The 15892-nt window shown below is 36.4% G+C and overlaps 2 protein-coding genes across 4 annotated transcripts; both read left to right on the forward strand.

Moving 5' to 3' along the window:
• The first annotated feature begins 2774 nt into the window (after positions 1-2774).
• On the forward strand, positions 2775-4235 carry LOC140763256 (gibberellin 2-beta-dioxygenase 3-like). Its single transcript, XM_073101365.1, has 3 exons — positions 2775-3243; positions 3340-3667; positions 3799-4235. Exons 1-3 carry the CDS (start codon positions 2840-2842, stop codon positions 4060-4062), a joined length of 996 nt encoding a protein of 331 aa, XP_072957466.1. The 5' UTR covers positions 2775-2839; the 3' UTR covers positions 4063-4235.
• A 4417-nt stretch (positions 4236-8652) lies between these two features.
• LOC140764146 (uncharacterized) lies at positions 8653-15126 on the forward strand. 3 transcript variants are annotated; one of them, XM_073102547.1, is made up of 12 exons: positions 8653-8811; positions 8904-9080; positions 9151-9206; positions 9317-9382; positions 9495-9602; positions 10141-10207; positions 11197-11281; positions 12077-12237; positions 12877-12978; positions 13836-14058; positions 14494-14648; positions 14751-15126. In XM_073102547.1, exons 1-11 carry the CDS (start codon positions 8773-8775, stop codon positions 14625-14627), a joined length of 1218 nt encoding a protein of 405 aa, XP_072958648.1. In that variant the 5' UTR covers positions 8653-8772; the 3' UTR covers positions 14628-14648; positions 14751-15126. The 3 variants fall into 3 exon arrangements, with proteins under 3 accessions (XP_072958648.1, XP_072958656.1, XP_072958665.1); XM_073102555.1 differs by having other exon boundaries at positions 14494-14640; XM_073102564.1 differs by having other exon boundaries at positions 14494-14629.
• Positions 15127-15892: the final 766 nt, after the last annotated feature.

The following is a 15892-nucleotide window of genomic DNA, read 5'->3' on the forward strand; positions in this document are numbered from 1 at the left end:
CTCATAGTTGGCGAGTTAACGCCTTCCTATCTTTCTAGCTAATGACCAACAAATGCCAATGCTTCTTTTTTGTAAGAGAGATAAGTGAGAAAATAATGGTATTCTATTAAACTTTATATATAGAAAAGAGAGAGAGAGAGAGAGAGAGAGAGAGAGAGATTGAAGCATAATGGTGTTATAGTTAAATTGATGTCACTAAGATACGAAAAATAACACTCATCACTGCCCTCATTTGTCGCCCTAAGTGATGTCACGAGCTTCAAAAATTCGGTCAATACCTACTTTCGATCGACCTGTCATTATTACCATCGCAGTCAAATGCGAAGAATTTTAATGAAAAAATTAATAGTAACAAAGAATGTTAAACAAAAGAACGCCAAATTTCCACAACTGGAAAGCGCCTAGGTTTTGATTTTCCTACCGAAGCTAGCAGACGGACGGGATTTGCGTGTTGACTCCTCTGAATCCAATCACGAAGGATTCGAATTCCTTACAAAATTAGTCCACAAGAGAGAGAGAGAGACAGAAGGAAATTTTATTTATTTTTTAAATATAACAAAAGAATGTCGTCCAACTCCCGGTCGTTTTATATAACCTAGTCTAGCTTTAATCAATTCGGGGGGGCCGACCATTTTGTTCCTATTTATCAACCGTGGGACCCACAAGATGTTGTCGTAAGTGAGGTGGCGGCTTCTCCTTGGCTGGGGATGGTGTGTGCGTGTGCGAGTTGGACACGTGAAGGGGTTGGTAGGTGTGGAAGTCCACGGAGGAAGGTGTTGAACGCTACGTCTTACTAGAAATTCCGTGGCTTAGTTACGCACCAGAATACAAGGCGTGGAAGCCTTAGCCATGCATCACGGAAGACACCTCGGAACTCAGACTTAATTACAACAACATAAATGTCCTTTTAATTTTTATATTTATATTTCTCTGCTTTATAATTTTTTAATATCTAAAAAATTTACATACGACACCCGCTATATAATAAAATTATAATTCACACCCTATATTATACCTTTTAACACATGATTTTTCTCTTTTTAATTCTAATTTGGATACATCTATCGTAAACGAGAGCTGGGGCAATTGCCACGTTAATTTTTTTTCCCCTCTCCTTTTATACGTGAGTCCACGTACTTCTCTGTCGCTCTATTCAAAATTTGAGGCCACGTATACCAAAACAAAAAAACTTAATGTATCGGGCCCACATTTTAATTGGTCTTTAAATTGACTGCCGCCATTAGAAAAGTGAAGAATAGTTTCTTCGATCTCTTACCTTTCCAACACTGATCCTGTTACTGTTACGTTAGAAAACTGTGGAAGAGGATAACACTAATCTCTAGTTTAATTGTTATGATTAAATCAACGCAAATTAGTTAACTATTAATATTTAACCTATTTATGCTAGGATTTCATTTCAAGTATAACTGATCAAATAAAAATCGGTGATAATGAAACATACATTTTAAGGAAAAAGTCGTCGAAAATATTGATATAGAAAGCACATCACCTATTGGATCTTGAATCGAGAATTAGAATATCTTAGCTTATCACCTAGTTATATTAGAAGTGAGTGTCTACATCGACCGATTAATTATAATTTTTCTAGAACACAGTTTGATATTTTACCTTGAAGATTTATCTATCATTGGTTTAATTTTTCATTTTTGTATAATTAGATGGAGTATCTTTCTATTTTCATATGGGACGCTAATTTAGTAAATATATTTTATTTAAACTAAATTTATAATTTTATTTTAGTAAAAAGATTTGTCTATATAGTACTCATGACCTAAGAGATCACAAATTAAATTCACTTATAAATAATAGATTATTTGAATGTTAGTGACACAGCGGTATGTGTTGATTTAGAAATGCAGCTCGACGGCACGACAGCTATGAACATAATTAAAAAAAAATCTGATAATTTAAAATAAATAAATAAAACTCTTATTATGGTACTATGTTGAACAGTGATTTTATAGTTTTATATTCTACCAAGTCAACCGGGCACCGAGAAAGACCAGGGCATGACAACAGAATGAGATTAGAAATAACTGTGGACTTTTTAAGCCCATAGAATGGAGTGGACGATGGTTTTGTACTTTGTTTTCAATGCCTCGTACTTAGCTCATCGTCTTAATCCACGAGCATAAATAGTATGAACCTTTTCTGTTTGGCAACATTGATATAGACTAAGAAAGGCACTTGGGCCAGTATAGTACTGTCGATTAAAGCAAAGAATTAAGCATATTTATATATATATATATATATATCCATCGTTATTATCATCATCATCGTCTATATCTACACATAGAGAGAGTTTTCCAATGTTTGACTCCCAAATTCATATTACAATTTCAGGAAAAGAAGAAGAAGAAAAATTCTCAACCTAAAGTTCCAATAATTTATAAGCTCTTGTTCGGTTTACTGTACTAATATAAGTAGGTATATATTAAAATAAGCAAGGCCTTATAAAATTAAAGCTCACATTTGGCTGTCAACAGTACGATAGATAGAAGGAGTGTGTACCCACTAAAAGAAATTAATATTTGAAAAATCCACAATTTTTTAATCTATCCCTTGTTTCGCTGTAGCTGCATTACTTTGTGCCAGTAAGTCTCGCACCAGGCTCGTTTTATACTCGTGGCAGCTAATACTTAATGATTTTTTCTTTTAACAGAAAAAAGAAAAAGAGAGAAGAAAATCTCCCACCAGGCTCTTATAAGGAGCCTTCTTGTTAATATATAGCTTGTAGTCTTTATGAACTCTTCACCTCTCTGCCTCTTTTAACACCAACTACCCCCCCTATCTTCTCTTGCTCTGTTTCACAGAAGCCATGGTGGTGTTAGCCAATCCTCCAATAGATCAAATATCCCTTCTGAAGTCTTCAAAACCTGGTCCTTGTTCTTCCGTCATTCCTGTGATCAACCTGTCGGACTCCGGCGCGGCGGAGGCGATCGTGAAGGCCTGCGAAGAGCTTGGCTTCTTCAAGGTCACCAACCATGGGATACCCATGGAGCTAATGGGGAGATTGGAGGAAGAAGCTGGTAGGTTCTTCTCCCTGCCTCAGGCGGAGAAGGAGAGGTCTGGCCCTCCAAATCCATTTGGGTACGGGAATAAGAGGATTGGCCCTAATGGTGATATTGGTTGGTTGGAGTACCTCCTCTTTGCAATCAAGTCAAGCTCCATATCACAAGCATCTGCTGCCTTTCTTGCCGAACCCTCCTCTCGTTCATTCCGGTACGCATGCATTGATGGCTTCTCCGTTTACTTGCCTTTCGTCAATTCACCTCAGGTTTTTTAAACATAACAGACCAACCCATGTCTTTGCTGCAGCTCTGCTTTGAACGACTACATAGCAGCGGTGAGGAGGTTGGCATCTGAGGTGCTGGAACTGATGGCAGAAGGGCTAGGAATCCAACCGAGGAACATTTTCAGCAAGCTCGTGATAGATGACGAGAGTGATCAAATCTTTAGGCTTAACCACTACCCTCCATGCCCTCTAAGCTCGACAGGGTTTGGGGAGCACACCGACCCTCAGATCATATCAGTCTTGAGATCAAACAGCGTCTCTGGCCTCCAAATTGCTTTGAGGGACGGCCGGTGGGTCTCAGCCCCATCCGACCCAGAATCTTTCTTCATCAACATTGGTGATTCCATGCAGGTATATTTTGACGATCGTAAACTTATCATACTATATGATATGATATGATATGATATGATACGATACGATATGATATTGATGATTTATCCATATCTGATGATTAATTTGTTGGTTGTGTTTTATGTACAAAGGTTCTGACAAACGGGAGATTCAGGAGTGTGAGGCACAGGGTGATGACCAATGGGATGAGGTCCAGGGCCTCCATGATCTACTTTGGGGGGCCACCCATCGCAGAGAGGATAGCGCCACTTCCACAGGTGATGGGAGAAGGGGAGCAGAGGCTGTACAGGGAGTTCACATGGGGGGAGTACAAGAGAGCTGCCTACAAACTAAGGCTGGGGGAGAACAGGCTAGCCCAGTTTGAAGACCAGCAGGAGGGAGAGAGGGTGTTGTAGTAGTAGTAGTAGTAGTAGTACTACTACTACTACTCCTCCTCGTCGGTCATTGATTCTGATACCAACTTTGGCTTTGTGTTTTCTCTTTTCGGGCAGGGTCGTGAGGTGGCATAGGTCTCCATGCTTATAATTATCCATATATATATATATATATATATTATAGTAGTAGCAAACCTAGTTTCTTTCTTTTTTTTCTTTTTTCTTTTTTTCCCCCCACAGGAAGCCTGTAACTTTATCCTTATTAAAATAAATACTGCATGTGTACAAAGGTGTAGGACTTTCATTAGCTATAAAGAGAGCTCAATTTTGAAGACTACTAAAGGGTTTAAAAAAACTTAAAAAAGAGAGAGAGAGAGAAAGAGAGAGAGAGAATCTTATTAATCCTACAAACAGGTCAGGTTAGGAGTTGTCAATTGTCATTGAGTGTATGGTCGACCCATCATTTTGGAAATCGGATAGGATTTCCAAACAAAAGCAGCCAATGCGGATAGCCCATGTGGCTGAAAAAATAGTAAAATTAAAAAAGAGGACCGATCTCCTCTGCAGGAATTCCCTACGGCAAGGTTGGGGGTGGCATCTAACAATCATTTTAAATATGTCAAGTGTCAAGTCGGTGGAGTACAACTGTGGACTTTGTCACAAGACATACCGTTTTGGGTCAGCCTTTTTAGGGCGCCCAGTGGGTCCACTTGATTTGACTCCACGTTCAATTGCGAACCACTGATGCAAAATATAAAAGAAAGATATCCGTATCACACGGTAAGTTGTGCCAGAGGCCGGCTTGACCGACCATTGTTTATTCTTTTTCTATATTCTAATATATATTTCTTTTACAAATAAAAGTGGACCCACACGCTATCTTCGACTCGACTAGGCTTTAGCATTTCAAATTCAATCCGTTCCTCAGCCCGAATTTAATTCTAAATTTCATGTGTTTGTAGACAAGACTCTGATGTATTGATTATATACATTCAATTACTCGTAACGTAACAATTAGTAAGAGTATTGCCAAGTAAATCATGATCACGATTCTAACTATGTTTATTCGATGTCAAAGTAGGCAAATAATTGAATGTATGACAATACATCTTATATACATCGGTGTGGTAGAAGGACTCGAATCAATAAATATCAAGACTTATTATTAATAAAAATATATTGATGCACATCTAACAATGTCATGATCAGCATCTTTGACCTCCTAATTTAATGTACTAATTCCAATTAATACTATATATAACATTGTTCTCTTTGGATAAGCATAAAGTCTTGTCGAAGCAATTCATCATAACATAGCAATTAGCAAAAGTATTGCCAAGTAAATCATGATCATGATGTGATATGGACGGTTCTAATTCCTACAGTGTTGACACTATACTCAAACTATGTTTATAGTCGATGTCGGAGTAGACAAATAATTGAAAGTACGACGATACGTGTTATACACATTGGTAGAAGGGCTTGGATCAATAAATATTGAGGGTCATTATTAATAAAAATATATCGATGCACATCTAATAATGTCACGATCACATCTTTGACCTCCTTCTGATTGATTTAACGTACGAACTCTAATTAATACTGTATATAACATTGTTCTATTCAGATAAGCTTGAATTCTTGTCGATGGGGGTTGACCGAGAAACCCCCTCACATGTGGCAGACTACCATTAACGTTCCCACGTGCACTTTGCTAGATGCCATTAGATCTAGCCGAACGCTACACTATATATATATATATATATATATATTAGATAGATCGATCGTATATAGCATCACAACAAGATAAAGAGCGGCGATGGTCAACGTGCTTCGCGGTTCCATGAATCGTGCGTCGGAATTTGGAGACGTGGCGAGCTCGTTGAGAGCATACGGTGACGTGGCTCTCTTATCACAAGGACAGGTAGTGGTCTCCCCCATGCACGACCCATTGGTCGTAACGTGGTCCCTTTGTTTGGTCCAATTCCGATGTGCTGACATTCCTCTAGCTGTAGCCTCGCCCATACCTAGATGTTGGATTCCTTTGCTTGTTTTGGAGTAATCCATAAATAGCAGCTGAATCTAGTCATGTTTGTAGCTCACATCCGTGGCACCGGGGGGGGGGGGGGGGGGGGGGGGTGAGTGTTCCTGTCTCCGAGGTTTTCGATTCAAGTGCGTACAACTCGAGGGAGGAAATACTCTTGCTAGAGTTGATATACTTTTTAATTCATTTCACACCCGGAGTTAGTGTTTATTTCGGTTTATAGCCCCTAGTTATAATACTGTACAAGTACTAAATCGTTAAAATTCCGACGGCAGGGTTTAGATCTAAATAAGCGCACTATACGTGCAGAGGGTGTGAAATGAAAGCGCCGGCGCAGAGGGGATCGGCCTCTCGCCTAACAATACGTGCAAGACCACGAACACAGTTGGAATTTAGCAGTACCCACCAATAAATAATTAAATATTATGTCATCAGGACAAGAAATCTTAATTTTTCGGTGCCGCCTAGTTGCCCACCACATACGATCGGAACCGTTTACAATGGAGATCTTGGTGTACGTGCGAGGGACCCCTCCTCCGTTTCACATTTCCCACTTCCGATCCAAGAAGTGGAGAGATAAAATCGTCATTTGCGGGAAAAGCCTAAATGATTCACCATTTTGCCGTATCATCCCATTTTTTTAAAAAAAAAAATTCAGATTGCAAAATAAGCTAAATATATATACGTTTTTAGTTTCTAAGTGCAAATGATTATAACACTCTTAGCTTCCTTAGTTGGGATCAACATAGCTAACAAGATATTAATTTTTCTACGCTAACTTTCATTGTCGTAATGAATATTTAATTACAATTTGTCCCCAATCTTTTTTCAAAAGATTAAAAAAAAAATAAAGAAGTAAAACCAACTAACATATAAGAGCTCCTAATATCGGATACTCTTTTGTAGGCCCAGGCCCAAGCAACGCTGGGCTGAGACTTCGATGGCCCATGAATAGCCTAATTTAGATATTTATTTGACATTTTTACATAACTGCCACTGACCGTTTTTATAATATTATAATTGCCACTACAAATTAGTTTTAAAAGATTATTTTACCCATGCATAAATTTTTTAAAATAGTTTAAAAGCTATCTAAAATTATACCCAATAACATAGTACAATGAAAATATTTTTGTATTTGAGATAAATTATTAGTAAATATTTTACATTCTAAACTTCAAAAAATAGAGAGGGTATTTTAGTTATTTATTTATGTTTGTTAACTTAATTTTTAATAATAATCTATCATCAATGACAATTATATAGAAAATCTTTTTCTATTTATTTAATATGCTTGGACCTGAACTATAGTTAATTTTTTCACATAAACCATGTTTATTTTTATGACACTTTAAAGGTCTACGTAAAACAATAATGGTCCAAATATAACAATTTTAAAGGATAATTATATTGAGACCCAATAAACTAATACCTTTTTCCTAACCTATGTTTTTGTGACAAAAAATAAAATAAAATAATATACAATAATTCTTCAGAAGAGTAAGTATAATTATTTTTATTTATTTTGTATCAATCCAAAAATTGGATCCCAATGTGGCTGTCTAGGTTTGGTTTTCCTCTCTGGATCATACATTCGACATTGTGATATAAAAGATAGATACATCGAATTCCGAAAGTTGAAACAGACTTGTCAACAGAAGGGGGAAGTTGAAACATTAAATGGAGTACATTAATGGACATGTCACTAACCCACATGTGGTGATATTAATTGACACGTCACACGTGCCGCAGGTATACGTGGACACATTGGTGAATAAGCGAGTGGTTTATGTTGATTATTACTTTTAATTATAAAAGGAACATATGATTATGACTCTTGTACTATAAATTGCACAAAAGTTTGCACATAATAATTGTACTTATCAACACGATAACCAAAGCATACTGTTCTTCTATAGTTCTATATCGTTAAATATCGTTATGTTACTTAATGTTAGTTCAAGGTTTACATTACTAAAAGAGTTATTATATTGTTAACTATCACTTTCTTCTCTAAAATAAATAAATAAATGAATATATCTTCTAAATTATATAATTGCGTCATTAAGCCTCTTCGGTGAGCATTTAACGAGAAAAAAAAATCTTTTAGACGAAAAAATATTAGGCAAAATTAAGAGTAAAGTTTGAAGGAATTGGAGATGGTTAGTTTAGGGGTTAAAGATTTAGAGGTGTTATTATAAAAGTCATTAATAAGAAGAATTAAGAGATTCGATGAACTGCAGTGGTAGAATTATAAGTTTATTATTCTATCAAATACTAACGGAAATATAAATAAAATGATTAAAAAGCTATAATTAAACTCATGATAAAATATTATTTAATAAAATATAATATTTTCTCCAATAATAAAGAGATATAAAGATATTTAGAATATCTTTTAACGCAAAAGTGATACCGAATAAAATTACTGAGTAAATGTAATTAAGCCCGAATTTTTTTGACTCACTGTTAAATTCTACGCGGGTAGTTTTATCATTTAAAATTAGTTGGTAAACATAACATTTCCCATCCTATTAGCTGTCACAACTGCTTCTTTCTTTTTTCACAAGTGCCCCCCACTCTTATTAGCTGTAACCTCGTCGCTTCTACTTCTTCTTCTTCCTCTCTCTCTCTCTCTCTCTCTCTCCTCGTTCCCGTCTCCCGGGAGGCGGCGGTCTTAAAACGCAATGGAAGACGAGCCGCTTCCCACTCGCTGGACCTTCGAGGTGAATCCGGTTCCACGAATATCCTATCTACTTCTTCTCATCCAATTTCCCCTACTACGATCTAAGATTCCGCCATTTCGATTTCGATTCAGGATTTCGAGCTGTATTACGATGTGAGATTTGGAAGGACGAAGGAACCGAAGGAAGACGATCCGGATCACAGATTGAACGCTCATCACGGTTACGCGAATGGCTCGATCGGCTCTAATGGAAGCAGCAAGAAGACGGCGACATCGGATTTGGCTATCTTTGAGCAGTTTGAGCGGCAGGTTTGGGTTTTTGGATGATTGATTATGCCTTTAGGGGTGTGGGTGGTAAAGTTTTGATCTAAACTTTTAGGAAAACAAGATGGATGCGCGGGCCGGAGTTGTTTCGGGAAGGGAAGACGAAGTGCCGTAAGAGTCACTAGAATAGTTTATTTATGCTGTTTTGGAATTGTTATTAAGCCAAATGATTATTTTTCTTATGTTTTGTGTCATAATTCTGGGAAGGTGATCTTTTGCAGTCAGAAATCCCTACTTCCTCCTTTTGAATCCGCCGAAGTGCGTAACCTAGCGGAGACATTATGCAGGTAATTCTTCACATTACAAGTATGTTCATAGTTAGTAAATCCTGAAATTAAACAATGGCTTTTATGGGTATTACAAATTATATAACTGTAGTCTTTAAATATTCTTTTTCAGGGATATCATTCGAGGCAGTCCCGATGTGAAATGGGAAAGCATCAAAGGATTGGAGAATGCAAAACGTCTTCTAAAAGAAGCGGTTGTCATGCCCATAAAATACCCCAAGTAGGTCAATGTGTTTATTGGATTTTTATAGTTGAAAAGGAAGTGAGGCTTCATAATCTTGTATTACCTTGCTGACTAGGTGTGTTGTTAAAGCAAATGAAATTTAGCCCGTTAGCTATTTGAACAAAATTTCACAAGGTCAGCATACTTATTGTTAAATTTAAAACCTTAGCAAACTTAAATCTCAATGTTTTGAACTTTGATGGCCTATATGCTGTTCAAGATCTTATTGCAGGTTCTTGCATTTATTTACAGAGTACACCTCCTTCGTACATATTAAGGAAGATTTTAAATATATACATGTTAACAGACTATTATAGACATGCATGACTTCATACATATACAGGAAGAATTTAAATACGGCTTTAATTTTTTGTGCAATGCCTTATACCAACTCTGTCGGTCACTACTAGAAATTACTTCTTGTGAAATCTTCCTTTGCCATTGATTTCAGTTGGATCGAACATTTTAGACCTTATCATTTTGTAGAAGGATAAGAGAGTGATAATATATTCTTCTTTTGGATATTATTTTCTAGGTACTTCACAGGTCTTCTCTCACCTTGGAAAGGTATTTTGCTTTTTGGTCCTCCAGGAACAGGAAAGGTTAGGATTTGGCACTACAATAATTGGCATGTGCTTCTCCTTTTTACTGATCACACTCTCTATAAACTTCCAGCCACCCTAGCTGCTTGTTTACACTATTATCTTATTTCCTGCTAGTTGTATATGTGATTTTTTTCCAATTTAACACAACTCTTCACTCTGAAATTTCTCAGGTTTTTTTTTCTTTTCTTGATTGAAGTCATAGACACAAAACTTTCTTAGTTAACATAATGCATGAAACTAATATGGGAGTTTGACACTGTGGCCTCTAGTTTAAAAAGATTAGGTATGATAGCAATCTGATCTGTTCATTAGTAGTCGGATTGGATTACTTAAGTCTCATCCAATCGAACCCTTGCTTTAGGTCAGACATAAAAAGCCAAAATTGAATACTTGATAAGTCGGTTAGTGAATATCTCAGCTCATTTAAAAGATTTGGCTTCACTGAAATAGGAAATATGTGTTACTTAATAATTATTAATTAGAACAAGTGCTTATCATGTTGAAGTAGGTACCAGGCTGAGTGTGAGAATCTACCTGTTATCTTGGGTTGTCTGCATGCCCTGCAAAATATTGGACATGTCAACTGACCTTTCTCATGTTACCTTATACTTTGGTGATGATCTCATATGAAGTAAAGATTTTCTTGGTTAAACACTGCGTTCCTTATGATAGCTTTTTTCATGAAACAATGCATAACCTAAATGTAGGCTTGGAACTTCTATGCACTGATTAAAGAGGCTATTTATGTAGCTAGGTCTCCTTGAGAATTGAGATATAATGGTGGTTTTAGTTATTCTTTTATTAATCTGTTCTGTTGTCATGCTTTTGCATAATTTGGACTTCCCTACTTTCCTGTCATGTAATTAACAACTTCAAGGTCATTAATTAGATGCCAATACACTTTGCACCCGAAACTACTCATGGGATACATTAGTCACAGATCACCTCTAACTTGGGATATTTTCCTTGGCCTTACTTGCTTCCAGACAATGCTAGCAAAAGCTGTGGCTACTGAGTGCAAAACTACTTTTTTCAACATTTCAGCATCATCTATTGTCAGTAAATGGCGTGGTATGTTTCAGATTTAATGTTCCGTAACATATTATTGTTTTATTGTACTATATTATTCCTTTCCTTTTCATATCTGATATTCACATAACTTGCCCTATTAAAATGGACACTGATATATAATGATAAAGGAAAAGTTTTGCAGTGTTCTCCTTGCTACGTGGTATCTCCTGTCAAGGTTATTGTTTTACCTTTTGCTGTATTTCTATTTGGATCCCATTCCTCAACTAATGATGATTAAACATATTTTGGATGGGGGATTAAAGAGCAAATTTCCTGTTAACCACATCCCACTGCAAAAGATGTTAGCAGCACATTTACGTTCTCCTAGTAATCTTTTTGGCGAGGATCAGCAGTATCACAAGACATCCATTATGTAATTGTTTACGCATATGCCAGTTTGTGTTGAGGGGAGAAGGGCTGCTATATACACCTATGAGATCATTAACTTGGCGAAAGCTCAAAAGCGAATTGCTTGTTTCAGAAATATAACAATGTTTCTATATAGACAGAGAGTTGGATTAATATGATGAATTTTAATGGAGAAGATGTACTTGTGATTTGCTGCATCATTGTTAATTTTGAAATTTGATCTATGATTTACTTGAATACTTTTATCTTTTAATGCATGTTACTGATATATTGTTGAAATATGTTTACATTTTTATCCAAGGACAGACCTAACAGATGCTTGGATTAGCTAATGTAATTCCTATGTTTACTTTTCTATTGTCATGGTGATTTATTAACTTAATAGCATGCTTTTTATGCCATTTCTGTGCTTTTGCATTAATGTAGGTGATTCAGAGAAGTTAGTGAAAGTTCTATTTGAGCTTGCCAGACATCATGCACCATCTACTATATTTCTAGATGAGATTGATGCTATTATTAGTCAACGTGGTGAGGCTCGTAGTGAGCATGAAGCGAGCAGACGTTTGAAAACTGAGTTACTCATACAGGTAAAACTGCTGGTTATTGAGGTGCTGAACTTTATGTTATATTTCTGTTTTATTTCATATGTATGGACATACTTTCTATCTGAAATCTGAAAGAACTTTAAAAGTGAATATAACAATTTGTTGAGTGAATATTTTATTTTGCACAATAAAGATGAAGATTAGCATATCTTCTGGAGTAACAGAAAGAGGAAAGAAAAGTGAGAAGGGAAGTATGTAAAAAATAAAGCAGAACACAGTAAAAAAGAGGAAGAAAAATGGAAGAAAGAATGATCATGAGAAATAAAAAAGAGGCTCAAAGTGCTTATTTGCTGAAGGAGCGAGGTGATGCATATCAAATGGTTAGCAGTAGCAATATGCCAATACCATGCATTTATACTAGAAAGGGGAAAAGAAAATTTGCTATTCTGCTTCCCCAAATGATTAAAGCAGATTAAATGGAAAAGGTTTATGTGCGCTAATGCTGGTGGTTCATACTCCTTGCTTCCTATTGTTGATGATTACAATTATAATTCTCTTCTTGTTTCTGTGGTTGTCATTTATGGATATATGCATGCACGTTTAGCTTCCAGTTTTAACAAATGTGCAATGGCAAGACACAATTTCGTTATGTGACTCGTTAAAAATTAATATATAATGCAGATGGATGGTTTGACAAAGACGGATGAGCTTGTATTTGTTTTAGCGGCTACAAATTTACCCTGGGAATTGGATGCAGCCATGCTTCGCCGTCTTGAGAAGCGGGTATCCCTTTGTTGCATTACAATTCTAGTGATATTTTATACTGAATCACTCGTGTACAGGCACACAACTAAATTTATTTTGGTTTTCCTACTTTAGTGCATTGATATCAGATTCATTTGGCTATTTTCATGTCGGGGTCACAAGCTGAAGTATATGTATAAAGGGACCACAATATAGCCTTCTATCTCTGGAATTCAGAGAGTCCATACATTCGACTGGCTGTTTTCGTGTCAGGATTACAAGCTTAAGTATATGCATAAAAGTACTGACCACAACATAGGCTGTTATCTCTGGAACTCAGTGAGTCCATAAGTTTGCCCTTATAATCATACAGGAATCTGTTCTGTTTAAGGAAATCTTTTCAACTTATTGCACTTTTACATGAAATTGCACTTATAGTTATAATGCAGACCACAATGTTTTTATATTGTGATTATCTTGCCGCTTCCTAATAACACTGGGTTTCCTTATAGACAGAGTGTGTCAAGAATAGACAATGAAATCTGAAACGTGGATGCCTATCCTAAATTGTTAGCATATATTTATTATTTTAAATCAGATTTCTCAGTTAGATGGAGTAACGCAGGGGACATATCTTCTCTTAAAATACACTAGATTTTGAAGGTTTTAGCCTTTAGGCATAATGCTGAAGATCCTACATTATTTGTTCTTCCTCTTAATGCCCTACAGTTAAAGAAATGGTGAAGAAAATTTATTGCTTGAGTGCCGATAGAAAGTCCTAAAGTAACTGAAAGTGGATTTTATATTATTTCTCTAGCCCACTGCAGGAAATGTCTGTTTATGCTTATATAAAGTTATTGTACAAGAAAGTACGCTTCTTGACTTTGTTCAATCAGATCCTTGTACCCCTGCCAGAGCCAGAAGCTAGACGTGCAATGTTTGAGGAGCTTCTGCCATCGACACCTGAAATAGGAGAGATTCCTTATGATATTCTGGTGGACAGAACAGAAGGTTATTCAGGTTCTGATATTCGTCTTGTATGCAAAGAGGCAGCAATGCAGCCACTGAGACGGTTAATGACAGTTCTAGAACGCAGACAAGAGCACGTGCCTGAAGATGGTATGTGTCATTACTATAATCCCATTAAATTTTAATGAGCTGTACTATACACTTTTCATAAGTTTTCTTTTTTAAAATTCCGTAGCTAATGGTTTGAAATAGATGAAAACTTGTCGTTGGCCATATAACTTGAAGACCGGGCATTCCTTGTGATAAGAGCATGTAAAACGGTTAGAGTGCACAAGAAATTCTTATGGACTGTTTCTAGCTTATTTAACAAGTGGAAATTATGGGCACTCAGTTGCTGCGGTGCCATGCAGTTCATCTAAGTTATTCCTCGTAATCATCAAAACTTGATTTGATTATAAGCTGCATGTTTTAACTTTTAAATTCTCTATTTTATATTAACGATTAATTGTGTGGGTTTTCTTAGTTGCTAGTGTTCTCTCAAAGATTTACAAGGTTACCTACATCTCAACCTATTTTATGGCGCAGAATTACCTGAAGTTGGTCTAGTGAAGCCTGAGGATGTTGAGCTAGCTTTGAAGAATACAAGACCATCGGCCCATCTCCATGCACACCGCTATGAAAAATTTAACCAGGATTATGGAAGCCAAATTCTTCATTAAGGGCAAGTCATGGGTAAAACTGTGAGATTTAATACTTCCCATCATATTTGAAGGACCCTGCAATCTTTTTTTTTTTTTCTTTTCAGTTTCTGTTACGAGAGTTCTTATAATGGTTTCATGCAGGAGATACTAGTCAATTTTAAGCCTGACTAATCCTGCGAACTTCACTTGCTGATTGCTCCAATAATCAACTGCTATCGATGCTTGTGGAGTGCAATATGTCTGGTTTGTAGAGGGCCCATCTATATCATGGAGATTGTATTGTTATTCATGGAAATAGAGTTTGTTTTCTTTTGTTTAATTCAGTCATGTACATTGCTCTGCGTGAAGGCATTTGGGAGTCGTTTTGAAAGATTAAGTCCTTTCAGAAGGTTTCCAGTCTCAGGAAAAAACAACTTAAACTGGACAAATGCGCCAGTGTGTATATCGATCTTTTATCAGGGATTTGTACCATATAAACAATATTTTATGAAACACTGTAAGCATTAAATTGTTTCCATCTTCTCAACTGAACTACTTCGCTGTGCGAGCTGATTAATTTTGCATCAGTTTCGCTTTCCGTTCAATTAATTGTTGAGAAATCAATATGCTTAGAAGATTAGTGTCACAAGGTTCTTTTACAATTTTATTGTATTTATTTTTAAAATTTAGTATATAAAATTAAGTGTATATCACATTTTGTTATAATGAAATGTATATAATTTACATATACAGTATACACCTAGAATTTATTATTAAAAATTAAAAAAAACTAAATATAATTAAATTGTAAAAGCTCCGTGTCACAGATCAGTGATCTTTTTGCAGCAACAATTGCAAAATTCTAGTACCGAAATTTCCAAGCCATTCACGAGCTGCCAAGTATCTGATTGAGCAAATTCCTGCAATAGGACTTGCAGATAATCTTCTCCTACAGCCGTGGGTTTCTCAACCCTCTCTCTCTCTCTCATCAGACTTGACCCCTACACTTGCCACGTTGGCAGAAACAACCAAAAGAGTTCCCTCTTCTCTAGACTTATCCTTCTCTTCCCATGCCTTCCATTTTGGATGCTATGTGCCATCCACAGAACACCGACTGGATTCTACACCGATATGAATGCATCCCAACTTCCCTATCTTATACACAGACCACTAACAAATTAGCATCCTTCATATCCAACTGATCACTCCCACTGAAGGAAACGAAGGTAAAAGACTAAGAGCTCCCAGTGTTCGATAGATTGATCGAAACCCAAATGGAGGAATTTGTGGAGAGATTGGTCGGG

The sequence above is a fragment of the Typha angustifolia genome, chromosome 1 (genome assembly GCF_048772165.1).
Source record: "Typha angustifolia cultivar Huaian chromosome 1, ASM4877216v1, whole genome shotgun sequence".
Lineage (NCBI taxonomy): Eukaryota > Viridiplantae > Streptophyta > Magnoliopsida > Poales > Typhaceae > Typha > Typha angustifolia.